The following is a 27,690-nucleotide window of genomic DNA, read 5'->3' on the forward strand; positions in this document are numbered from 1 at the left end:
ATATTCAGACAACTAACACATGTAGCAAAAGTACCTAAAAGCCAAATCAAAGTGCCGTGGATACTTCAAATGAATTACCTTCTCCATCCTTGCCACTGAACGACTTGCACTCCTTAACTCACAGACTGTGCCACAGGCACTTCAGAAGCAGGACTCAGCTTCAAGATCCTGTACTTGGACTTCAGAGGACCTGTTCTAGGAGAATGCCTGTTGAATGCTGAGCCACAGCTGGAGTGGCAAAGTTCAGCAGCAGCAGCAGGAGGACAAAGATTGTTACATGTACTGGGGAAAAACTTTGTGCAGACATGTCCAATTAATATTTCTACAATCCTAAGTGATTCAGAGAATGATAGAATTCCATATTCAAAAACCGTAAATACAGAGGTCAAAGTACCAAGCTCATGCATTAACTCATATATGATGAACCAGAAGCAGAAGTGATGACAGCTCATAAAAAAACTGGCAAGCATAAGATGGAATGACTTCTGCAAAAAGGTGTTGAAAAAACAGCATGTTAAATGAAGATATGGGATTACCTAAAATAAAATTGACACCATCCTGGGAACACTGCTGAAGGCTAAATTCCAACCATCCGTGTCAGCTGGGTCTAGAGACCAGCCTCCAGCCAGATGGAAGGGTACCACACAGTGGGGTACAGCACCACCGCGGGCTTACTGGAAGAACAAACCCCAAGGTAGGACTGAGTGATGACGCAGACTGACAGAGATGCTCTGGGGGGACAAAAAATGCCAGTGACGGAAGAAAAGTTTGAGTCTGCTAGAACTAATTTTCCCAAATTCCCTCTCAGTTTGTATCACCTAAATATTACGTTTTAGCTAAAAGTAGAATTTATCACCTGTTGGTACATTGTATTTATCTCAATTGATCAAATACATTATTTTTATTTATAAGAAAGGACTGATGGACTTGCATGAGTTCAATTAATTTTATTGAGTAGCCAAATCTGATAAATTAGCACAGATAAAATAAGCATTTGCATGTGTTACAAATGACTTTTTACAGGAATAAAACAGTGAAAATTACAAACTGTAAAAAGGAGGACAAGTAAATCCTGTCTTAAATTCAGAAGGGGGAAGATTTATAACTTCATACTGAAGATCAAATGTTTGAGTTCAGAAAACAAAGATTTAATATTACAATATTATACACGACTTTACAAAATTAAATTTACTATAAGGATTACATCCATAATAGTAAACAGAACCTTAAAATCACATTTAATGGTCCCTTATTTAACAGCCATTCTGCATCTTTGATTAAATTCTGTTAAGAAATTAATTCTAAATAAATGAAAAGTGAATAATTCTAATTATTGCAACACAGTCTACGTGGACTTAGACTCAAATATATTAAATTAAAAACAATAATGAAAGCAAAGTAAAATGGATGGTAACAATGTTGGCTGAACACTAATGTGTCAAATACAGAAATAGTTTTAAAAAAAAAATTCTTCAACTAGAAAAATAGAGTACATTTGCAGTGGTAGAGTTGTCGTGCTGAGATCTAAGTACCAGAGCCACTCTTCCCTATTTTTGTAGTTCATCTTCAGTGTCCTCATTTTTCAATTGCAAGTAAAAATGACACATCATAGGTAGTTTGTGTGTTCATCTGTCCTGTATTGCCCATCCAGCATTACAAGGTGAACCAGCAGGCCTTTCCCACCACAAGGGAATAAACTAACAAAGTTCAATACAGAATTTCTTCCAAAGTGAAGAATGCTCCAAGAGGGTTCATCTGATTTGTGTTGATAATGTTTTGCTCTGTGAAACTTAGGGACTCTAATTCAAAGTTGTTAATTGCCACAAATCTTGATATCTTTAGCCATTAGTCTGGTGTACGTTAAGCAATTAAGCCATTTTTGACATTTATGTTTTTAAAAAAAATAAGGGATATAGTAGCAAAATATAGTCATAGTAAGAAACAGACTTTGGGTGGGCTGTTAGATGCAAGGATGTTTTTCAACATCCGAGTGATAATATATCCAAAACACAAGGTTTAAGTCATAACCTATGCAAGAGCATAGCTTCCATTTATGATTTAAATGAAGAGACCCCTTTCCCCCAGAAAAAAATAAATCAGACCGTCAAAACTTAAAAAAAAATCTCTTCAGTACAACTAGAAACTGTGCAATTCTCTGAAAAGCTGTTCAAGTAAATATACTCCTGTTTGCTATGGAGAGAGCAGACAGGGAAGCTTAAATTGGTTCTAGAATAGTCTTTTCATGCTATTTTATACATTGTTCTGAACTTTAGCTTCTTGTGCTCAAGCGACAAGAACAATTTCCCCAAAGAAACTCCTCCCCTGAAGTAAGGCAACTCCTGACAATCACGTGCAGCTACAGCCTGAAATGGTCGCAAATGATTACCCTATGGTGTCCTTTGACATTTGTATCACAAAATATAAGTTAGCTAGCCTAATCACAGTACATGTCTGACCACTTATAAGTGTTTTACCTGTTCAAATTACTTGCCCCAGGAAGCAGGTTTTGCAAGACCTTTAAGTCTTAACAGTGTTAAACAAAAAAAAACAAACCAAGATTTTCCCATATGGAACACTTCCTCGGGCACAAGGATACAGTAACTTAAATACTCTTTACACTGGTAGCTATCAATGATAGCTTATTCTCCAAACCAGAATGATTATCAATACACTTTTATAAAATGATGTAAATATTTTTGTATATTAATTTTCACTTCAAGTCCAATGTCAACTCCCATCTGTAGCTCTGGCAGGGATCTGAATATATTTAAAGCTTTTTATTTGGTGCACACTGGCTTTGGACCTAGGCTCATTACACAGCTGCAGTAAAAAAAACCCAAACATTTGAAAACTTCGAGCATGTCTCAAACCATAAACAAATCTGCAAATGTGATATAATATTTTTGTCTTTGGAAAAATAATTTCCAATTTTAACATCAGAATATTCAATGTTGTCTCGAAACATTAGGTTTGAAGTGCCATCATACAAACTCGCTTCAGAAACACACTAGATTTTAGGGGCCTAACATTCAGCTAATGTAAACAAAAGCCAAAAGTCTACTGAAACATAAACCAAAAAATATTTGAGATATCCTTTCTTGCCCTTCCCCTCCCACACCATTCACAAACTGAAATGAAAACTATTCCTTTTACTGAAGAAAAACAAAGCTTGCCATCTACCTAAGTCTACTTTTGCTGCTGACTCAGCCACTGACTTCTTAAGAAGTTTCTCACATAGGGCCCGCTCCTCCCCACTCCGTTTTTTAAATTGGAATACTGACTTTTTTAATAAGCTTTAACAAATTCAGCCATCTTGTCTGGGTTAAGCTTACCTTTAGTCCTATTAGCCATAATCCAATCCAAACACTGGATTTTACACTTCATAAAGTATTTGTTCGTTTCACAATGAACAGTTGTTTCATTGCTACTTTAATTTAAGATGAACATTGAGATGCTCTGTCTGTAATCACTGGATGCACTTAGAAAGAATTTCCCTGCAAATCATGATCAGTATTGTGAGGTTTCATATCTAGCAGCAAAAAAAAAGCGCAGAGAGTTACAGAAATATACATTTTGAACAACAAAGTACTTTTTATTTTACAAAACGTATTTCACCTTTTTCAGTATTGCCTTTGTAAATGTACTTCATGCTGCAACTACTTACAGTAAAAACATGATTTGCAGCAAATTAAAGGTGCTCAACAAGTTCCAATAGTTTGATTTTTTTTAAGGTACAATATTATGTAGTTGCATGTTTGATTCTCAGATGTGGTCCTTTATTTGCTTTAGTTTGTTGAAATCACAGTGAGAACTTCTCATCAACTGCCTCAGGCCACAGATTTAATGAAGATATTACAAGCACAATTGTTCTTTACTGCAAAATCTTTCCTTAAAGAAGTGAGCCAAAGGCTAGTGTTTCATTTATTCACTTGCTGCTGTATATGAAGGAGGAATTCATAGTATGATAAGGCTGATTCTGTTCTGTCTTCAATCATATTTTGCAGAAAACTTGGTTTCAATGGACTGTCATCCCTTAAAAACAAAAATACAAGTGTTTGAGTGAAAGAAGTATTTGCCAAGAAGACAGTGCAATGTATTAATAGAGGTACTTGTCAAGTGGCAAGATATTTCAAGAGCTTAAGGACATATGAAAAAAGGATCTCAAATAGCCCTTGCTGGGATTAACCACAAGCGCACTTATCAGCATTTACTTCATTTATCTGCCATTAACTAAAGTTCTTGCTGTTGTTCCGTGACATTTAGTCTTTTTTTAGCCTGTGGAAATTCTAATTGGAGACAACTCGTAACAAGTCATATCTGTTGTCAAATCAACATGATATACAGCATGCACCATTGTTAAAATTCCATTAAGAAAGTTCAGTGTATGGTATCCAAATATGTATATTGTTAAGAGGTCCCTAAAGAAGCCAAAGATTGTTAAAAACCACTTACTTTATTAAATATAGTATAGGGAAAAAAGGTCTCTGTTCTCTCAGCCAAGAAATGAAAGCTAGTGTTCTGATGGATTCTGCAGTTTCAAGTTCTGGGAGATGTGTCTAAGAAGCAAAAGGGTATCATTAATACAACCATGGTATTTTTCAGAAAAAAAATTAGTAAAAGGAACACTTAAAATAGCCCAACTTTATCTTATTCAGGTATAAGGAAACCCAGACAGATACATTTTGTGAGGTATAGTTTTAGTCTAGTCTCCTTTGAAAGGGTTTGAAACAGTCAAATGCACTAAACTGGTACAAACAATTGGCATCAGAATGGTGATGACTGAGCTGTGACGGTATCTGTTTTATGGCCAAAACCGAAGGGTTTCCCACTAGCCCACTGTCCTTACTATTCCCAAGTATTCTTGGCCTGCTCGCGCAGTTCTGAGAAACTTAATCATTGCCAGCCTTTTCTTACTGTGTTTTCATGGGAAGATCTATAAAGCTTTAGCCTGGAGAAACTCCAAGAGAGGTAATAGAAATTCTTTCCCTGAATCTGGATTTATAGTGGATAATAACTGGAGGGCTAATATTTGAATAGTGCTATTTTAGTTCTCATGAAAATAATATTCTGGCAGCACTGTACGGCTGGCGAACAGCAACACAAGCACGTACCATGTTCTGTGGTATTGAGCCATAATTTGGAACTCCAAGGACTTGGCTGATAAAGCTCTGCCCACAGTTCTTCCCAATCCACAGGAACAGTACCTGAAAGATACCCAGCAATAACAACATTAATTCAATGCAAAACACCGTGTCAGCAGCCTCCTACACATTGAGTTCTCAGACAGAACCCATCAAGTAAATCTGGATACTTTTTAAAATCACCACCAGCACACAACTTACAGAGCCAGCGTCCATAAGGTAAGCACCATCCCTGCTCAACTTTTCCACTGACAGCTGGAGAATGGGTGGCTGAGGTATAGTTCTATCGTTTATGTTAAGAGCTCCCTAGAGGAAAAGACAAAAAAGAACAGCGGTTCCCACCTTGATGCACTGAAACAGGCCCAAGAACAGAAGGTTAAACAAGAATAGGATGTGTTACATGGAACACTGAAGCTGGACCCTTTTCCTCAGTTTAGTTCAGGCCATACTTCAAGTGTATAATTTACTAATAAATCACTTAATGTTTTATTGAGAGAGGGCGTACTTCAACTTAATTTTAGTTAATTAGTTCTAGAACTGGAATATCATATTCGTTACGTACAAGAGGTGTGATTTCTAAAATTATTCAGGCTCTTACATAAACATTCTCTCACTCCTCACACAACTACTTTGACATTTTAAAATGAAGCTACAGAGGGACAAAAAGTTAAAACCTATGTTACACTGTCTTTACACACATGTGATTTATCGTGCAAGATAACGACACAAGGCACAAAGTGAACTAAGTTAGAAAAAACCTTCCCCATCCCTCCGTAGCCAGAGCCCAGCTTCTCTCCAGAAGTCATCAATCCAATCCCAAATAGCAAACGCATAAATGCAACAGATGGGAAAATACAAACCAGTAAATTTTAGCTACACAGCTTTAATATGGAAAACTTGTGAGATTTTTAACACAAATTTATTTTCATATCATACAGATCTTTGAGACCAGACACACAGACCACGCAGCAATGCCAATACTCACCTCATCTGTGAGGTTATCAACTCTGTACAGACTGGGATGTGTCATAAGCATGAGGTAAACAAGGGGCTGGTTTTTCACTTGACACATGGTAAAAATGCGTTCATCTAAACGTGCATTCGTCCCAGTTTGAAATGCTTTCTGCAAACAATCAGGCATTTAATTTGACCATGAAAGCAAACTGAGATAAGCTGAATTTAGCACGCCATCTATTGTTTATTTCTAACTTACTTAAACGTCTTAGAGTTCAGCCATAAGTATTTTCTCAAAATATGGTACTTTACCACTGCTGTTTTACTTCTCCACAGTTCTCTTCAGCATTTCACATACAAATCATACAATCCTCCTCAATCCCATTTCTGGGTTCTAGAATTTACCATGACCTTGCACTATCAATCCTTTTTAGCGAGCACTACAGCCGAGTTGAAAGCATCTTGAAATATCTCTCTTCTAACATACACCTCAAAAATGCTACTTGATGGAATTTAAAAGACTAAATATTGGAGCAGTTTACAGTTGGCTTCAAGGTACAGAACTTTAATTAATTCTGGATTTACAATAAAGATGTAGTCCTGGCTTGTTGGGGCAAAAAAAGTCCAGCTATAACTGAAACGAGGGCTCGCTCCTCCCACTGTTCTGGGTCAAACAGTTACACAACCTTCTACATGAAAAAGCTCCAGTGTCATTATGAACATGGTAGTAGCAACACGCTGGTTAATTCCTTATCAAAAGGTATGATCAAAGTTCTCTCTAGAACAGAAAGGCAGCTTGTCCAACACTTAAAATAACTACTCATATAAGTTCAGGGAAATCCAATCATAAATACTTACACTTAGAAAATATTGTGAAATGCTTTAAACCTTTTGTACGAACAGCCAGCCAACTGCCTCTCTGCCAGCCAGCTAGCTCTCTTAATCCACACTGAACTGCCATGTGGATCTACATTTCCAGAAATGCACAAAAATTAGATTCTTGAGAAAACTACCAGTACCCTTCCACACTCTCTAGTCAGTGTGTCTGATATTTTCCTATTCCCGTGCTTACACCACTTATACTTTTGTTTTTAGACACACTTCGAACCTCCCACTTCTCAACTAGATCATTCTCCTTAGTGATATCCTTCAAACACATTCTCTATTCCCTGTTGCTTTCCTCTGCAGGCAAGAGCAAAAGGCCTGTCCGTCATTACCCTGATACATTTGCTCCATAAAATTCTCCAAATCCCTCTCTTTTTCATAACATAGACTGCAAGATAAAAACACACGCTCACCACCTGTAAAATCATATGTTATCTACCCAGGCCTAAGAAACAATTAAATGGGCTTTGCTCTACATTGACCTTTCAAGTAATCAAGGTCTGGGGTGCAGAGAAATGGAACTGTTATCTTGAGAGAACTTTATCTGTGCAAGAAGGAATGTTCTCAGGTCTGTAAAATATGTCAGTACTCTAATGGCCAATTGCAGGAAGGCTGGGTTTATTAAACGATCTAAATCAAGCAACATCTCAATTTTGAGGCCTACAAAAATACTGAAAGAGAAGATAGATGCTATTCTGTACATCAAAGAGGTGTCCTCTGCTTCAGGCTGACATGCCAAACAGACAGTCATCCTCCTGCACAGCTTCTTTTTAACTCTTACCTGTTTTAAGAGTGCCAGTACATAAAGCGGAAAGAGCCGTAGCGAGTGGGGGGCCATGAGCCCAGGTTGTTGAATGCTTAGGACTGATGAACGGTAAGCAGACAAAGAATCTATCACTGCATTGACCAAGGCATCCCGAGCATCACTCAAGGTAGCAGAAACTGATCGGTCCACAGCTAAAAACAGAGTACAAAGCTCAAATAAGAGGCTTTTCCTCCCTTGGTAGGGATACAGTCACATACATTAGCTTTCCTCATTTAAACATATGCATCTTAATAAGTTTTTACTACACTATAGAGAAAGCCAAGACAAGGGATTCGGGGAAAAAAAATCAGGGGCCCATGATGATGCACCAGATTAAGACTACATCCAGGTGACTACATACAACTATACTGGTACTTTACCTAGGCCAAGCATTAAAAAAACCAAACCTCTTTGGTTTACAACTCGGAAAGCACTCTTAGAAAGAGAGAAACTTCTAATGTCACTTCCCAGAGGATTACTGCTTGGAGCTTTAGGGATATCATCCATAGGTATCCAAACAAGCTCTTATCATGCTTACCCATATTGGCTAACAGCCCAGTGATGGCTTGTACGTCTGCCCCTAGGTAGACATCACTCAGTGATGTTACAACAGGTAAGCACATAGTGTGGACACGAATCCGTCTTTCACCTGTAAGAAAAGAAAACTGTAGCCTCCAAACAGAACTTTTGTTTCATGAAACCATTCAAGAAATGCCACCGTTTACTCAATAGCAATAAATATTTAAGATTTAATCTAATTTATCCTATAAGTGGTAAATCGGGTAATTTCCAGTAGCTTTTAAAAACAGTTAGTTCTCAGTTTCTGGGTCAAGCCTACCTATTTTCAGACCAGAACTAAGTTTCCCAAGAAAATTCTTGGTCTGGAAGAAGCAGTAACATCAACAACATGCAATAACGCATCACAGCTGTGATTCTGATATTAGATAAAACAGTTTGTGTCAGTTATTGCAACTAAACTGCAGCTGATGAATGGACACAAAAAGACTCATCCGGACACTGTACTGTTAATGCAGCTAACACTACCTGTACATCGTACCTTTGCTGGATGTGTACAGGAGGGCCGACTGAAAAGAAACAACTTGCATATCAGTAAGACTCTCCTCTACTGACATTTGCACAGCATATCCCGCATCTGGGTTTACGTTGGGTAACGACAACAAGTCAGTAGATCGTACGAAGAAGTTCCCATGGAAAGTATGAATGGAAAGACCTACAAAGAAAATTTATTCAATGCAATGCTTATATTTTTATAGTTGTGAAGTACAGACACCATTTACACATCTGCCATCGCTGCCAGATGGCTCTGTATCAGAACGTTGAAGGCTCTGGAGAGTAGGTCTTATGAGGAGAGGTTGAGGGAATTGGGGGTGTTTAGCCTGGAGAAGGGGAGGCTGAGGCGAGATGTTCTCACTCTCTACAACTACCTGAAATGAGGCTGTAGCTAGGTGGGGGTTGGTCTCTTCTCCCAGATTACTAGCAATAGGACAAGAAGAAATGGCCTCAAGCTGCATCAGGGGAGGTTTAGATTGGATATTAGGAAGAATTTCTTCACTGCAAGAGTGGTCAGGCATTGGCACAGGCTGCCCAGAGAGGTGGGGGAGTCACCAGCGCTGGAGGTATTTAAAAGACGTGTAGACATGGCACTTCAGGGCATGGTTTAGGAGGCCTGGGGGTGTTGGCTTGATGGGCGGACCTGATGATCCTAGAGGTTTTTCCAACCTCTATGATTCTATGTTAAGATCCTTCTCAATGAAATAAAGTGTCTTTAGGAAAGGTAAATAACCCAAACAGACAACTAAGCCATAGAATCCACAGAGCCTAGCAGAAAGCAGGAATTTGGAAGTCTAATCAATGCAGAATAGTAGTAAGTAGATTATAAAAGGAGCCCCCTGTTGAAATAGTGGTCCAACAAAATTTCCAGTTTTAACCATTGTAAAATGGAACTCAGATGCCAGTAACAGTACTGCAAACAGTCTTTAATAAACTGATTCCCGGTACTGAATATTTACTTCTCTAATCTTTGTCTTTTAACCATTTAAGTTCACGTAACAGCCAGAATAACAACCAAAACGTTCCCAAATAACAGCAAATGCCCACTTCCCTTCCACACACCCCCCCTGAAAAATCCAAAAAACTGTGTTCAAACCTTTGGTGCATCTTATCCTCATGACAGCCTCAAACCCAATCTTTCTAGTTAAATATCGTTTCAGTTCCTTTTGCAATTTCTCCACCTGGACAGGGTTGTGTTTGTGATGGTAAGACTGGTAGTAATAGACACTACCCGCTGAATACCTTGATATACAACCTAAAACAAAACCAACATACATTGGCAGAGTGCAGACAGTTGCTGCTGTGGTCTTTAAATATACCAGTTGAATGCAATATTCCCTTTAATTATTAAACTGTTCACACCTGCAAACAGCTCTGTTACACAGTTATAGACCTGCATACAGAGACATAGACATAACACGACTGTATGTTCAGGTGTGTATGTAGTTTCAGGTGTGAAATAATTTTCCATTGGCCTGAAATTACAGGTAGCTTGTCACTTGAAAATTTGGTTAAATGGAGGAAAAAATTCATTAAAATGCTAATGAAGCTTCATCTAACTATGTTCACACTGATGGTTAAAAGGCATAGAAGAAGGAAAGCATTTCAGCCGCTCACACCAGGATCACAAGAATCATGAGTCACTAAGGGAGAATATGAAAACAGCTAGGGTAAATCAAGAAAGACTCAAAGATTACATTCTACTCACTGTCATGGCTCATCAAGGATGAATTTGCATCCTGACACACTAGATTCATCCAAATCAAGTTCATATACCAAATGTTAATGTAGGTTCTGTGTATTTGCCCAAGAGTTACACACCTCAAAACAGCTTATTATGACTTACCTAGAGAAGCCAAGTCAGAATATTGTCCACTAAGAAGAAATAAATCCACTGCAACCTGTTGCCCTGAGCAGTCCAAGGCTAACTTCTTGTAAAAATCAGTCGATGGCGTCAGATGTATGTCCTGTTAATACAACGGCGTGTCACAAAGGAAATTCAAACAGACTAATGCATTTACTGCCTGTTTTCAGGGACACTAATAATTGATTCTCCATCACTGATATCTTTTAAAAAAAATTAAGATCATTAATCTGTGTTTATAGTGCTTGGTATTGGGGTTTTTGGTTTGGGGTTTTTTTTGTTCTTTCTACTACTTTAACAAAGGAAAGTTACCTCAACAAGAGAACCACAAAATTATCCCAGAACAGGCAACTCCAGAATCACCTGCATGTACAGAACAGGGCAGTCAGTTCTCTCAACCTCTTTGCTTTTCTAACCTTTGCGGATGCTCTTTGGTTTGGCTCTTCTCGTGACTTCAGCGCTCCCATTCCCACAGACGGAAGCTGTGTCTGGAAGACCGAGATTCTACCTCCAGTGGGGGACATCAGTTTAAAGGCAGCCTGTAATGCAGGCCCCAGAGCACTCTGGGTTTCCAGGGATTTGGTAAACATCTGTGGCAAGGCCTTCAACAGATCTTGAATTAGCTACAAGTGAGAAAACAAAAGTATTAAGACTAGGAGTCTTCGGCGTTTTCTTTGTTATAGAGCTGATTCCAGAACATACATAAACATGTGTTAACATGTCTAATGTTAAGGTCTTAAAGAAAAAGCTCTAGCTAAAGTCAAGTACTGTCTTGTTTCAGGCTGGCAGAAGCTTATAGTTACACAGATAAATTAAAAGACCTCTTTTTACCACCTCAAACTTGGCATGTAAACTGTAGGTGTTAGAGCATTAAGTAATCCAGAAATTATCAAGCATATCCCAAACTACGTGAAGGTCCCTAGTTATTTAAGGTAGTTCTTACCTCTTTATTTTCATTTAAATTTACTAATAAGTTTTCTGGCATTGGTATAAATACATCTGGAAGAAAAAAAAAAGTAAGTTTTTAAAACATAACACATCAATTGTATTTGACAACCATTATACCTCTTAAAAAAAACCCCAAACAAACCAGTATCAGCATGTAAACCCATTCAAACACAATTATATGTATTTCTTTTTTTCTCATGAGCATATCTGTGGCTAGAATGCCATGTTAGAGTAGCAATCAACAGGATTGAAAGATAATCAAGACTATTAAGTAAAAACACATAGCCAGCATTTTCTAGTGTTCGTCCTGCCCGGCCCTATATTGTACAGTGAAGGGTGACTTAAAGCTAATGGCAGAACAAGCACGAAGCATCAGCCACCACAGAATTTATAGCCATTTGCCAAGCGTCAGTATTCGGGATCATAAGAGAAATCTAGATAATTGTACAAATTAAGCTAGAAGTTAGGAAGGCTGCCTTCATGTTTTAAGTCACGAACAGCCACAGCATTGCTCAGGCATCGGGGGCTTCATGAACGAACACACATATGCTGCTTCTAAAGCCATTACTAGAGAGACTAATGATCTGATCTAGAAACTCCCACCAGGAATATTTTTTTAAAAGGCTGTCAAAACCAGCAGTCATTAGTAGATACTAATCACAGAACTTCCTTCTGCATACCTTCAATATCCGAAACTATGAGCATCTGAGGCTGAGAGAGACCTTCCTGAAGACCGTAGAAATGGATTGTGCTGTCAAATGTTATGAAGCCTATTTTTGTTCTAGTGTTCCCAGGAAGCCTAAAAATGAGACATATGGTGTTCAGCAAGATGAAATTTCATTTCTTCAGGCTTTTTTTTTTTTAACATCCACTGCATCTGTCCAAGGTTGTTAGCAAGTAGTGAGCTTAACAGCTACACTGCAACAGCTTCACTAAGTTGTTTTGGAGGAGAAAAAAACCACCAAAACAACAAAAAAGGAGCTCATAGTAGGGTCACCTAGCAGACACTCAAGAAATTTTTGTAAGAGGGTAATAGAAATGGAACAAAAAGGAATAAATGAGCGACAGAATACCAAGCAGCATTTATATACGTTCAAATAGCACATATTTTATGAAAAGTTTATTAGATGTATGCGTTCCTTCTAGCAAATATTTATCCAAATTTCAGCTTTTAAAAAACAGTTCAAAAAGACATCATAAACATGACGTTTATTCTTTTTTGGAATTGGTGAAGCAGATATGAAAGAGTCAGACTGAGAAACAAGCCTCAAAATTACCTTTTATACCATGCAGCTGTGATGGGAAAAAGGCTACAGCTTTAGGCTACATTTTAACACAAAACATTGGCCATGGCTAGGCAAAGCTATGAAATTTCTCTTCGATACAGGAAATACTGGCATGTTGATGGCTAGCACAAGTTTCAGAAGAGGAACGAAAATAGGAGATTCTAAGAAAAAGGTACTTACAAGTCAAGATTGTCTAACAGGGTCTGGCAGACTGTATTCAAGTATCCTGTCTCTATTGCATTATGAGAGACATCAAACACAAAGAGGTACACGGGTGGTTGAGGTGGACGCAGCTGAGCAAAGAAAAGATTACCTTTAATTTTCAAAATGACATTTATTAGATTGGGTTTATTAATTCCACTGCAAGTTTAAACTCTCTTAAAACAGCACAGAGATGATAGCTAAAACTTCTCATTGCACCTGTCTTCTTCCAGAAGACCTACAAACACCTACATATTCTAAATACAGAACTTTGACATCACAGAAGTTTAGAAATGAAGAACTATTGGAAGTTCTTCCCAAGAGTTCTCAGATACACTCCTTGAGGCAGCAACTGTTCTGAGCTCTATAACAAGGCTTGTTCTAACTTCCCTCTGGAAATAGAACAAAGGGAGAGAATAACTAAAGGTAAACAAAAGCTTTACCATGTATTCAGATGGAGCCATAAACTCAATAGTAGCATTCTGGACTTCAGGTCTTTTATGAGGTTCTCCATAAACTCTTGTCACAGGATTATACATGAATTCTTCAGGAACTATGCAGATAAATTTATACATTATTACTTCACACTAGAATTAGCTGTGCTGCATTTTAAAACAAATACATCAAGTTTTTTGTGCATGTTGGGCAACACTTCTTGGGAGAACTTACTAGGCAGGGCAGCTACTTTATCACCTGCTAGGGTACCTTGGGAGACTATGTCAGACTCACTGGGACTTTTTACAAGGGCGTGCACTGATAGGACAAGGGGTAATGGCTTTAATAGATTTAGATTAGATATAAGGAAGAAATTCTTCACTCTGAGGGTGGTGAGGCACTGGAAAAAGTTGCCCAGAGCAGCTGTGGATGCCCCATCCCTGGAAGTGTTCAAGACCAGGCTGGACGGGGCTTCGAGCAACGTGGTCTAGTGGGAGGCGTCCCTGCCCATGGCAGGGGGTTGGAACTAGGTGATCTTTCAGGTCCCTTCCAACCCAAACCATTCTGTGAGTCTATGATCAGTAACACCACTGTCTTTGCCCATAGGAAACACTTCTCGTGTCTCACAGCCCCAGCATGACTGATGACGAACCCTAGTGCTGATACGGCTAAAAATATTACAGTCTCAAAGGTCAAGGTGGGAAAGGTTAACCGTAACAGTTTAAAGCACATATTTAAAACCTACCATCATTCACTCTATAGCACAAATTGCATTTCCATCTCCTTTGGTCTAGAAAGCTGACAAAAGGGTTAATGTACGTCCGGCAGGAACGGCATCTCACAATAGTACTTGAAGTGACCACTGGCAATTGCTGGAAAAGAAAAGCTTCCTGTTTTAAAGCATCACCACACTAGAGCTATTCATGTATGATAACAGCATCTTCTACGCTGTGCTTCTGGTTAGCAAGTCAAAGCATACTTGTTGGAAGAAGTTGTTACTTCTGCATCCTCACAGCACCCCTACAATTCCTCAGTAACCGATTTGACGGCATAGGTTCCCTTTTCAAGCCTCTAGAGTCTTGAATTTTACACTGTTTATGACCAAATTCTACATCCAGTACAGATCAAAAATCAGAAGAAACCCCTACACCTTTGAAAAATTAAATTGTGAAGAATAACAACGTTTAGAAGAGGCACTGCTAAATTCACAAAGTCTCCTGGCTATCTGAGGACATCCAAACCCCTCTAACTTTGTTAATTCTTAATTAAGTTGAGGTTTAGTATTGGGTTTGGCACAGGAAATCAATAACTACAACTGATATGTGACAAAGCTGTCTAAACCACACTGGAATTTAGATGTGTCACCTTCTGTCATAGTCCGAGTGCTGTGCTGCTTCTAAGCTTTTGTTTTTTTGAGGTTTGGGAGGTTTTTTTGATTAAGAAGTGAGGCTTGAAGGTTTAAAAATGGTACAGAGAAAAAAGTCACAAAAATTACAATGATCTGTATGGAACAGGGAATTGTCAGTTACAAGGATAATTGTTCTGGGCCAAGATTAGCCAACATACTTGACCTTCTTTTATAATTCATTGTCCAGCTCTGGACTTTAATAAAGGCACTGTTGATATTTCAGCATTTAAAGTTTGGAATATTTGTCATACCGATAAGTCTTTGAAAGGATGAAGCAGGAGCCCCAAAGGAAGTTTGGCTTTATTCAATAAGGCCTGAGTTTGAGGAATGTTAGTCAGGGTACAGCGGAACAACCTACATGGAGGACAAAGGGTTATTTTCAGAGGCTTTCAGATAATAAAATGATGATTTCAGTAGTACAGAGCACGCTTTATATTTTTCTAGAGCTGGTGATGGTGAATTTCCATTTGCAGATAAAGGATCTTCTCCAACTCCATCAAATCATTCTGTTTTAGTCTGAGCTTGACCCACAGTACATACTTTGAGGTCTTACGTTATTTTGTACACATGCTCTTTACACAGAGCTGAGTGTCATTTTAGTCACTCCAGTCAAAGTTAAACCTAACGACGTTCAAAATTGCACCAAACCTTTATATACTAAGTGTTACTTTGGAATACCATTTTGAGGTGGCCTTACATACAAATCTGAAGCAGCAAAGTTTAAAAAGTTGTTTTAAAACTACCCAAACCTATTAACAACCCCACAGTCATTTCTAGCAACCTCAGAACTTGGTGGTTTCCAAAGCGCAGATGCGCACAGTCCTGTTGCAAATCCAGCCCAGCTTGTTTGTATGAACAACTTCACAAAGACAATGTTATTTCCTTTACCTATCACAAAAGGCTGGCAAAGCAGGAGTGCCTGGTTATACACAGTTTGGTTGGTCTCCTCAGAGGGATTACTTGAATAATCAACTGCCAGCCTCTTGTCTGACATTGCATTTACTCCGCTCTTTTAAATGGTTACTTCCAATACAGAGGTCACTCATGTTTCTGCATTCACAGTCTTTTTGGTGCACCTCACTCCAGTGAGTTAAGCCCTGCTTTATCTTTTCTCAGGCATACTCATTGCCAGCTATATTTAAGTTTTTGTATTACGCCTGTCTGCAGCTGCCTTGCAAGCAACATATTTTTCCTTGTACTTTCTACACAGATAATGTTCCTCACTTCAAAGTTTAAACTACTTACCACCTTTAACGTAACACAGTGAAGCCTGGTTTCAATGTTTTCTACTCACAAAATGAAGGAAAAAATTTGTGAAGAGTTATGTTTACAAGTAGGAATGTACACTTCTGTTTTGATAGATTATAGCAAATGGACAGTCTTACTCAGGATTACAGTTGAGCTTCTGGATGTCTTCATGCAAGTTTGGGACAGGAGCCTTCAAGAGGGTCGTAGGAAGAATATTTCTTTCTTGAAGAAGATTCACAGGCCTTAATCCTTCTTGCTGTAGGCTCAGGCCACCCATAGATGCAGTTAAGTGATTAGTGCCCAGGGCAGGCTACAATCAAATAAAATTTGACAGAAATTAACACTAGTTATTTGGATGAAACCCACAGTCCATTTAAAAAGCAAATATTTTTCCCTTCCAATTTTTTCATGTTTTATTTGTGTATTAACTGCCATTGTATTAGAGTGATATAATTAGAAATACTACTTGTTACATAAACTTGGACTTAGCCATGTAACGCAGCAGAGGTAAAAATTAGCGTACATTTGCTACGAAGATATTGAAATACAGAGGCTCAGCTGGCAAAAGTGTTGGTCAGTTTGCTTTGAAAGTGAAGGGAAAAAACCCAAGTACTCAGCTAACAATAGCAACCCAAGGGAAGAAAAACATGCCAAAAGCAGCTGGAAGTTTTGAGAGAAATACTCTGAACAGATTCGGGGATAGAACACACTTCAGACCGAGGTAGCACATAGCTCTCCCAAACTGCTACCAAGGTGTCAGCAAAAGCATTCATTTCAGGCTACATCTATCCTCTTGAACAAATGGCACACCAAGCAGTGAACCACAGAAGCAGCACCTAGCAGATGCACAACACACACCAGTCGTCACTTTTCCTCTGCTCACGTGCACCATGAGTAGTACCAAGATAAACACCAGACAATCTTTACCTGGTGGAAATGTTTTGATCCATCTGGATATTGCAAAGCAGACGCTTGCATTCCTGGTGCTCCGGATGGAGAAGTATTTTGGTAGCCTGGAGGTAAGGCAGGGTAAGAGTAGCCAACATTTCTATTCATCTTAAGATTTGGGGGTGCAGGAGAAGGATGTGGAGTTGCTAAAGGCAGAGTAGACAAATACTTAAAATTAATTGCTGAAGAACTGCAGCTTGCTCAATGCATTAATACAGCAGAAGGGCTTTTAGCTGTTGTTTAGTCTCTTAAGTGTAAACAACTGACAACTGCTGTCAGTTTTGCAAAGTGCTTTTCACTGCTTTACCATGCTTCCAGGCAAAGACATGTTAATTGTCAATGCTTCAAATTTCATATTTAGTTTCAAGACAGACATCAAACCAAGTACATATATTTGTACATAAAGGCCTAAACTTCTACCTTTCCCAGGCTCATAAAAAACAAGTTACGTAACAGTAAACATTTTTCATCCCAAAGCCTTACCCATGAGGCCACCACCCTCTATTGCATCATAGCTGTTTTGGACCACAGACCCATCACTGGCAGCAGACGTAGCATCGCCTATTAAGAAACACAGTCCCAGTAAAAATTTTCACAAGTTACTAAGAAGTTGTAATGAGGCAACTGCAAAGAAATCCTACTTGCTAGATGAATATGAAGATTAGCATAGTTTGGATCTACTTTGTTTCTGTCCCAGGACAAAACTGGATTAAATACACATCTTAGCCTCTTTAGCACACATACCTCCCCTGCTCACATGACCTCAACAAAGGACATTCATAAAACACCACAATCTTTCTTCACGGAAAACAGAAGTCCCTACACTTCGGGTTGAAGGATCTTTTAAGATTACTTTAGATTAGGTATTCGCCATAACTTCCAAGCCAATATGCAGCAAAATGTCAGGGAACACTTCCTCCTTATCAAAGAAGTGTCTGTAGGCTAGCTGCAGTTTTCAAAGTCCCTTGGAACAAAGGTACAGAGTTCCCTAAAGAACGTTTTCCACTGATAATTCAAGGAAACACCAAATTCCTTTCATGTACGCACTTAGTCCAGTACTGTTCACCAAACACCAACAGTCCTGATATGGTCACTTACCAGTCAAGATATAAATTCCAACTGAGATAAGAAAAAACCTTGAAAGTGAGAGAGAACTGCCAAAGGACAGCTTTTTGTAAGGTAACTATGTCTAAATATACAAAACCAATTATCCATTGCTAAGGAGAAGTAGGTACTCAATTTACTTTCCATTATCGTTAAAATCTTCAAAGATGACCCAGTGAAAGGAACTTAAATTATATGCTGAATCTTGCTAGTACGCAGCAGTCAGCCTACTTCAGACTAAACATTCCTATCTCTCCAGGGCCCTGGAAATGTTTCTGTTCATTATGAAGAAAAGACTTTCTAAGTAAAAGCAGTTTCTAACGCATTTCATACGTTCAAAACTAAAGCTAACTATGAATATACTGTTGTTGTACTCACACAGCTACCACATACAAGAAACTATCGATCTGAACATGCAAGGAACCAACAGTTTTCACAGAACTATGGACGTAAAAATAAAACTGCCAGCTACCACATGGCCCCATCTAGCATGGGCACTAAATACAATACAACTGCAGGTCTGTTTGATACAGCCCTGATGAGTTCTTAAACAATGGCATATTTGTGCAGGGCCCGCTGGGGACAGAGAAAGTCTGATATCTGTCTTCAACAGCTGACACTTAACAGCCTCTACTAACAACCTTCAGAAAATGAACAGATCCAGAATATCTGTTTCAGTGATTTTACACAGAAGGGAAGAATAAGGTACAGCTACATAAACAGGCAAGGAACTATAGGGTTCTTATTTTAGCTTTCCCTGCAGAATAAAACAATACAGGAAGTTATACACAGATTATGCCCTCCACAGCAGTCTAGGACGCAGAGAAATCAGAATTTCAATATCATTTTAGAACACTAAAAATAAAAGAGGTGGCAACTATGGGAGACATGAACATGTGAAACTGCACTTAGAAACCTATCTTGAAGTGTTAATTATTTTTATTTTATTAAAGGCCAACAAGAAATATTTTACCTCCTTCCAGGTCCTTACCTGCTCCTTTCAGATAAAATTATGCTGTATTAGCATCAATTTTACTAAGTGTCTAATAGAACAGTGGACTTGACTTTAAGGTTGCAGATTAGAACAAGTTGTAATGTTCAGATTCAACAAAAAGAGCATTTTATTTCTTACCATCTCGATTTGCAGCTGAATTTAGCTGAGACTGTGTATTAGGTGGTCCTGTTGTCAGTGTTGGTGGCCTAATTAAAGGTGGACCACCAACTGGTGGCGGTCCTAGAGGCGGCCTTGAAGGAGGGTGGAGTGGAGTTAAAGGCTGAGTCACTGGTACAGGTGCAGATCCTGTAAAGAGGTTAATTTTTAGGATGAGTTTAACCCAGCTGAAAAGGTCACAAAAGTTTTGTTATGAAAACACACAGACAGAACTCTAAATAGTCCTCTTATTCAATTGATAAACAGCATTAGATGCTTAAATCGTAACATGTGTAGAAGGTTTCACAACTTCAGACTGTTTCTGTAATGCTCTTCTCATACCAGGTTCTTGTAGCTGTTATCCATGATCTCTTTCAGCTTTTTGTTGCTGCTGTTGGTATGAATTTCCAGAGGTACAGAAAGCAATCCAACTTCAATGACTAAGTCTGGGCTTTATATAAAGTTATAGTACAGCCCCATATTAGACAGAGAATAATGAACTAGTAGAGTCTAAACAGGTTCCTTCTGACAGGATGCTTGTCTTCCACTTCAATAATCTGATGCAAAACAGCGAAGTACAGATTCCACAGCTACTAAAATTACTTGGGAAAAAGATTTCATTTGAGAAAGCATCAACAATATACACTCTGAATAAACTTGGGGTGTGAATGTGAGGTGGTTTAGCTCTGACATGTTTAACTCTCCATGTTAAAAGTCACAGGGAAGTTTTTAATTGCTTCTATTTTAAAATTCTAGTATTTTCTCAAGCCAAGACATTTAGAAACCAAATTGCTTTTCTTCCCTTCAAATAACACCAAATCCTAAGAGCACTTCCACCCCTTTGTTCCCTATTATTCGAGAGATGAGTATACTGCCCTTTAACTCTAGGAAGACACCAATGTGTTTTAATATACAAGTTAGCCTTTCAAAAGGTAAGGCCAAATTGTCCAGTATCACCAGGTCTCAATACGGTACAGAAACCTGTAAGCCAGACACAAAAGTATACTGACAAATTCCCCACCACACAAAATATGCAACCCCATGAGCCTGCACAGCATTGTCACATTTGAGGGAGGCAGGAAAGTCAAAAAGGAAGAAAAAAAAAAATCAAATCACATCCAGTGCATTTATCTGTTTGCTCACTTAGTGATTGATACTGTAAAGCTAATTGATAATTGCTATATGCAGGCAACGCTGCAATCACAGAACTTGGAAGATATTCTGTGTCTGAGAGGCCGTCCAAAGTTGGCCATGCAGGCAGGGAGCTGGCAGACCTTTGTTCTAAGAATGAGCGTGATCAGCAAAATGAGTCAAATTCATTTTAGAAGTGATCATTGTTCTACAAAGAACTACCAGGGAAATTGCTCGGGAGGATTCATTATTGAATGGATATAAGAATCCTCCTATCCCAGACACTCAGGCTTATTTCATATGCCACTCCCCAAAATTTCTCGTAGTTTTCCTCACTAATTCCAAAGTACTAATTGTTTATTCCAATAAACTGCCAGAAATAGTTTCATAAATTCTGTGAGCCTAAAACAGTTTGAATACCATAACAAAATCAGTCAGGCATATAACAAGAAACTAGCATCAAGAAGTCTCTAATGAGTCTAAAGCATTTCACAAGGAAAAAAAATTTTGCTTTAACATTTAAAATATCTCTGTACGTAACTCCTATTAGCATGCTCAGAAAGATGGTTAGAAAAACCTCTAAAACAACAAAGAGCCATTTGGCAAAGAGAAAATTGAGTATTAACTGTGTTTCCATAATACTCACGAGTTATGTAAGAGAGCTATTTAGTGTTAGAAGAGCTTTTTGCCACTGCACGTACCAGCACGCAAGCAGCAGAAACAGAAGTGGTAATTCTTTGCATCTCATGCTTCCAGGGTACTTTCTAAAGACTGACAATTATTGTTAGATAGTGAAAATTACAAGTTCAGAGGCAGGATGCTTCCCATTCCGCTGGCCTCTATTTCAACGGCACAGAATGCTTTTCAGTTTTCTTTTCAGGCTGTGGTCACGTTATTTGCATCAACCTGTCTAAGGTAATTCTGAGAGCTACCTGTATCAAGGGATTAACTGAAAGGCTAACAAGTTTTGAGCTGTGAAAGACCACGTCACTAAACAGGACTACAGGGTTCAACTGCGAAGTCCTGAAGTCCCCACATGACTGAAGCACGTCGATGCTCCAACAGCTGCCCTGAGGGATGGTGAAGGTCACAGAAACAGCATTACCTGCAAACAGCTCCCCAAAACAACAAGGCACCATTCAGGAGTTACCTGCTTCAGGCAGCTGAAATGCCTGACCTGCGCTCTGAACTTCCATCTCCAATCCAAAGAAACCACCCCAGTATTTGTGATGTGCATTTTCTCAAAAGTATCTGCTTTGACAACCTTGTTCCACAAGCAAAACGCCGCTAAATACAGTAAATTCTGTATTTTTTTCTTTAAAGGACACTGAGAAATGGGCATTGGCAAAATATCAAAAAGTTACAGTTACCTGGCTTCATATAGCTGTTCTGAAGCAGGGGACTTCCCGGAGAAGCAGCATATTGGTAACTTCCTGGAGGATTTGTATTTCCTGATACCGACAACGGCGGCTGAGCTGACCCTGTCCCTGTGACATGAGCCAAATGGCTTGTTTGAGACCCAACTGGCTGACTCACAGGAGTCTGGCTGTACTGCCAGTTTGAAAGCACTGGCGGGCTAGCTCCAGGAGGAAAGCTACCAGCAGATGATATAGCAGCTGAGTTTTGCAATGCAGGCAGCAGCACTTGTGGAACAGGACCCGTCTGTTGTACTGGTGACCCAGAGAAAGGTGCCACTGGTGGTCTATTGAGAGTCTGCCCAGGTCCTTGATAATTGTTTAATTGAGAAACATTCTGAGAGCCACTATAGTTATACTGTCCAGAAGACTGATGGGGCAGAACCTTCGCCGGCACCTGATGTGAATACGATCCTGGAACCGAAGGGCTATATCCCTGGCCATCTGATGAATGCATCGGCTGATTTTGAACAGGACCTGGAATTAAAAAATAATAATAATAATAAAACAATAAATCCTTTAGGAAGTCAGTGCTAAGTATCCCTTCTGAAAGTAAGAGATGTTCCTGGGAAACTCTCTTCTTAGGATTTTATTAGTCTCCAGCTGCACAGGACATGAATTTATGTTTATGTGTCTACACGTGCTATCAACACTTAGATCTTTGAGTTTTGGGGGGTTTTTTGTTTTGTTTTGTTGTTTTGTTTTATTTTTTTACAGTAGCCTCCCAGCCACTAAGCATTCCAGTGACTGAGGGCAACCCATCCTCCTGAACTGAAATTCGCGCATGATACTATTTCTATACACAGAAACACCCAAAAGCAAGCCGACCAAAGAGGAGTGCTCTCCCACACAGCTGGCAGCCCTACAAGCGAGCAGACCGAAAGCGGAAGCATCCATTACGTAATAACTCGGTTTCCCTTGACGATTGACACCAGCTTAAACTTTAGCTTACGGCAAAGACACGAACAGCCAGTTTCACCGTAGGTCACCATGCTATTTCTCAAGTGACAGAGTTCATCTAGGAAAGTTTCTGCAGTTAATTTTAGTAAGAGAACTATTCACACACACACTGTTCATGTGAGCGGCCAACTGGTCACAAACATGGAATGAAGGGTAATTTTGTCATAAAATAATTCGCCAATCAGGAAAATAAAACTTGACGGGTTAATGCTGCTTTTTGCATATTTGTTGGTTGGCACAGCTGAACTAAGCTTTACTCATCTGAAGAAAAAGAAATGAAAAAAAGATTAATAACCCTCCAAAACAGTAACCAACACTGGCAAGAGCATCATCAAACTTCTGCTTTACACTGGGACAGAGTCATTACAGTGAGATTTCTGGCATGCCGAGAGCTCCATCAAGAAAGTTACTACTACAGGTTGTTCATATCGTTGCCACAAAATGGACATTCTGAGGGGAAACTATAAATCTTCCACTGAAATCCCTCAGAATGGAATACACTAGATAATGCATGCCACGGCCAGCCACGACCTTAAAAATGACTAAAACACTTTCCAATGTGGCACATTTATTTTAGCAAGTCGCACCATGGCTTCCCGAACCCCCTTAAAGACACAGTTTGAATACTGGAGACATTCCATGTAAACAGATAAACATCTGAAAGCAGAAAAGATCCCCTTCATGGTTTATAGTTAAGATTCTATTCTTTGCAACCCTGTACTGTTTTCCAGATTTCCAGACTTCGTTAAGATTTGGACAATTTCTGTTGAACCCAGATAAACAAAAGCACTTAATTTTCCAGACCAGAAGCCACTTACATTTTCAAAAAGATTCCAGAGAGATTAGCTTGGAGAGGCGATATGTATTTACCATACAAGTAGTGGAAACAGCTGCCACCAGAATGAAATCACAGAATTGCATTTAACATTAAAACAAAGACAGCTGGTTTCCTTTTGAAGCATTCTTGTTAAATTTCAAAAGGTGAGGAAGTTCGCATTTCCAAGTTAAAATAACTTTGAATTTGGGCATTTCTGACAATAAATTAAGCTGAACACAGAATACATTGAAACACTTCTTTAGGACAAATGCTGCACTGGTCATTCAGCTCCTCATTCCCTAGAAAGCCTTAGGCCACAGTTCAGAGCCAGCTGTTACTCCACTGAATATCGTACACATCCACGCTAACTACATACACTGGCACAGTACTACAGTGCCAGTGACCTCATCCTCACCACCACTGTTATTTGTGCCTAAAAAGTACATACCACGTTACTCTCCACCCATTAATCTCAATATGCTACTTATCGTTCAGTTAGGAAATCCTAACTGTTATACCCTACTGTCCTTCAATGCTGCTCATAAATCTTAGTAATTAAAAATTCTCTAAAATCGATGGTGTCTAAACAAAAAGCTTGCAGGCACAAAAACGCTAACAATTACGACTCACCTTTGAAAATTACCCTGCAGCATCAGATGAGTTTTTCAACAATCAATTTACAAAATCCATTGTAAATTAAACTCGCTAAATCTAAGAACGATCAAGAATCCCTACATGATGCCAGGCCTCCTGACTGCATCACCACGCACACCGATATAACAACATTACTGTAAGCCATATGAAAGGTACAGAACAAATACAAATTAATTTCATAACTTGATTATTCACCTTTGAGCATGACTCTGTAGCCCAGGCAGGAATCGGAGCACTTGGATTGCTCTCACGCACTGTTTTCCCTGCTGGAGGGATAAGTTTGAGGATAAAGCAATGGAAGTGAGGTGAAACCCAAAACAGACCAACCTGATATTTTCTATGGCACTTTGCTTTAAAAATCAAATTCACCACAGCACAATGGCCCAAATTTTAATTTTTAAAGTCAGAAGCACACCAAAAAGTCTCGATAACCTACATGCAGTTCATGTTTTCAAGACAAGCCTGCATAAAGCTGCCAACAAAGCTAAAGCGACAGCACTGAGGGGTGCAAACCCTTTCCAAAGGGCTTCACAGTTCACGAAGACTTCTCACAACTTGCTGTTTTGCTGCTGCCAGGTACCCACCTTGACCTGACCTCTTTACTGAGGCCTGTCAGAAAGCACATAGGCTCTCCAGCTTTCCCCAAACACTGCTGCCGGTTTCCTGCACTGTTCTTTGAAGCCAGGAACTGACAAGGAATTCAGTGTAGACTGAAGAGCTAGACCACCTGCATGGCAGCAAAACCACCAAAGCTCAGAGCAGAAATAAGTTGGTAATACAAGAAAGGCCACCTACTTAACAGCAAAAGACACCTCTACAGGAACACAAGGTCATTGAATGTCTCTGTGATATCAGGAATAGCACCAAGATATATATGAAGGTTGCCTGATGGTTTTATAAAATGAGGAGTCAAAATATTCAGGCAGGAAGCTGGGATCCAAATCATACTTTCGGCCATACAGTATTTCAGCATCACCTACTCCGAGGCAGTTATTCAGTACATCACTTTCACCAGCCGCAACCTTTCCAACCCCTGGAGAGATGCAAGGATAAACACACCGACAAGCTGGATCCCAACTGACCTGCCATGGGATCAGTCACCACCAGTGCCCACGTCAGCTGACTTTGACCCCCAGTCTCCAAGCACACTAGAGCTGACCAAACCCAACAGCTTCTAGAGCATCTCACAGCCTCAAAGTGCCATGCTAAGATATCACCCAAGGAGAGCAGAACAGATCTACAAGAATTATTTCTCCTTCTGGTTTGTACTTCAGATCTATTAGCTGGAAAGCAAATTAGTAACCTGCAGTTAAAGGAATACAGAATACTGGTTCTATTGAAAGAAAATCACAAATGAAGTAGAGGAAGGTTGTTGCTCAGCAACCTGATGCTCTGTGCTAAACAACTCCCTGGTCAGCACATGGTGCTGCTGTGACGATTTACTGCCTTCACCAGATTCTGAGCTCGGGGACTTACCTGCAAACAGTAAAGCAAGCAACAAGTTGAGAGGAAGAGCTGGCAGCTATGTAACAATCTATCATTCTGTTGAAAGCTTGCTTTGCTCACAGACGACTGCAAGTGTCACAGCAGTACTCTTGGTATGCTCTCGATTGTTTTAAAAATCTTTATTTTTACTGTAAAAGTCAAGGGTCACGGCACCTTCTCAACGTATATTTTAAACAACGCTAAGAATACGCTTGAATAATCTGATTTATTCAAAAGGCAGCAACCCGAACCTTATCTCTGACATACCGCAAAAACTATTTAATTTTATTACCTTGTATTTGCGTAACTCTAAATTTCAGTTCTTTATTTTTCATACACCTGACAGCCGGGCAGCCTGAAAGTCCTCCTCCTCCTCCCACTGCCCCTCCAGAACTACCATCACATGCTTAATCCGACTACAGGGAAATCAGCACACACAAAGCAATGCCGGTCTGTAAATCATCCCACTTGATTACTCCATTAGCTAACGTTCTCTTTGCACATTCCCTGCTCAGACCGTAAGCTCTCCCGAAGAAAGACTCTCTTTGGACCGTATTCATACGCTTCCCGCTTTCTTGACCCTATAAGCGACTATACAGTTGTTCATAAAATGTCGTTTTGCAGATGACTTTGAGGGAAAGTAATAAGCGCGCTGTGAAGGAGGAGGGAGAAGACAAGTCAAACCATTTAATTGCTCATGCATAAAGCAGAAAAATCAAAAGATCTCATTATAACTAAATTGCTTATGATGCAGCACGACTACCGAAACGCAGAAGCGTATAATTAAGGAACCAAGTACAGAGGATGCTGTCCATATACACGAAATCAGGAAACACTTCCAACAGCACTGATTTCCACACTTGCAAAGAAAACAGATACAGAGGCAAGGCTCGCCTTGTGTTTCTGTCTTCCTAGCTTAAAAGGCAGGCTACTAAGTGATTCAGTTTCACCTTCAATATCTCGTTTTAAAAAAGAAAAGATCTACTTCGAGGGGGAAAAAAAAGTCATCAAGCCTTTCCCAGATCGTAGCACAGGGAACAAGATAATACGGGTTTTACGTGAATGACAAGATAAAGCCGCTCCTGCCGGGGCGGCCGGGCCCCCCGCCAGCGATAACGGCGGTGCCACATGTACAGCCCGGCTCCAAAGGGCCGGGGGCCGAGCCCGCCGCCTCGGCTGGGTCCCCCTGGGCCGGCGGGGCGCTCAGCGCGGCCCCGGCCCCATATTTTACTTCGTTAGCACGAACACGGTTTTTCTGAGAGGCGCTTTTGTCCATTTATAAGCCGAGATGCGCGAAATAAATATAGTCGGGGCTACTTTCGTCATGAAAAAAAAGAGCGGAGCAAAGGTTTATTTTGCCTGGTGAACAACAGCTCTGCGCCCTACTGGGCGCCGCTCCCGCCCGCAGCTCCCCGCCGCCCCCATCGCGGCCAGCCCCCCAGCCGGTACCCGGCCGCCCCCCGCGCCGCCCCCGCTCCCACCCCCACACCGGGTCACGCTCCCGCGAGGAGCTCACTCACCACCACCCCCGCTCCCCGCCCCGCCCCGCCGTCGGGCCCCGCGGCCCATCCACCGCCGCCGCCGCGCTCACCGTTGCTGTAGGGCTGCTGACCGGCCCCGTTCTGACTCGGGTAGCCTGGGGGCGCGGCGGGCTGGGCCATGGCGGCAGGCTGGGCTCGGCTTAGCTATGTTGGGCTCGGCTCGGCTCAGCTCGACGGTGCCGCCCGTCTGGCGGCGCCCGGCCCAGCTCGGAGGAGGAGGGGAGGGACGGCCCCGCACC

General features: G+C 40.2%; 1 protein-coding gene across 1 annotated transcript; it reads right to left on the reverse strand.

Annotated features, from left to right (window-relative positions):
• Positions 1 to 932: 932 nt before the first annotated feature.
• Positions 933 to 27,689, reverse strand: SEC24A (SEC24 homolog A, COPII component). Its single transcript, XM_075102910.1, has 23 exons — positions 27,502 to 27,689; positions 21,950 to 22,471; positions 19,431 to 19,598; positions 17,678 to 17,755; positions 17,174 to 17,340; positions 16,384 to 16,556; positions 15,250 to 15,352; positions 14,336 to 14,462; positions 13,599 to 13,708; positions 13,135 to 13,247; positions 12,349 to 12,467; positions 11,664 to 11,719; positions 11,137 to 11,343; positions 10,703 to 10,823; positions 9,953 to 10,111; positions 8,843 to 9,016; positions 8,324 to 8,434; positions 7,762 to 7,937; positions 6,127 to 6,264; positions 5,343 to 5,447; positions 5,112 to 5,204; positions 4,453 to 4,556; positions 933 to 4,032 (listed from the first exon to the last, which is right to left on the reverse strand). Exons 1-23 carry the CDS (start codon positions 27,569 to 27,571, stop codon positions 3,918 to 3,920), a joined length of 3,309 nt encoding a protein of 1,102 aa, XP_074959011.1. The 5' UTR covers positions 27,572 to 27,689; the 3' UTR covers positions 933 to 3,917.
• Position 27,690: the final 1 nt, after the last annotated feature.

This window comes from Phalacrocorax aristotelis, chromosome 8 (genome assembly GCF_949628215.1).
Source record: "Phalacrocorax aristotelis chromosome 8, bGulAri2.1, whole genome shotgun sequence".
In the NCBI taxonomy this organism is placed as follows: Eukaryota; Metazoa; Chordata; class Aves; order Suliformes; family Phalacrocoracidae; genus Phalacrocorax; species Phalacrocorax aristotelis.

Bases quoted from the DNA above. Each gene is read 5' to 3' on its own strand.
- SEC24A (XM_075102910.1), bottom strand. From the start codon at position 27,571: ATGGCCCAGCCCGCCGCGCCCCCAGGCTACCCGAGTCAGAACGGGGCC. The intron at 17,756-19,430 runs GTAAGAAATAAA...GTTTCTTAATAG, and splicing joins TTCAGCTGCAAATCGAGATG to GCGATGCTACGTCTGCTGCC. The intron at 10,112-10,702 runs GTAAGTCATAAT...GTTTTGTTTTAG, and splicing joins TTCTGACTTGGCTTCTCTAG to GTTGTATATCAAGGTATTCA.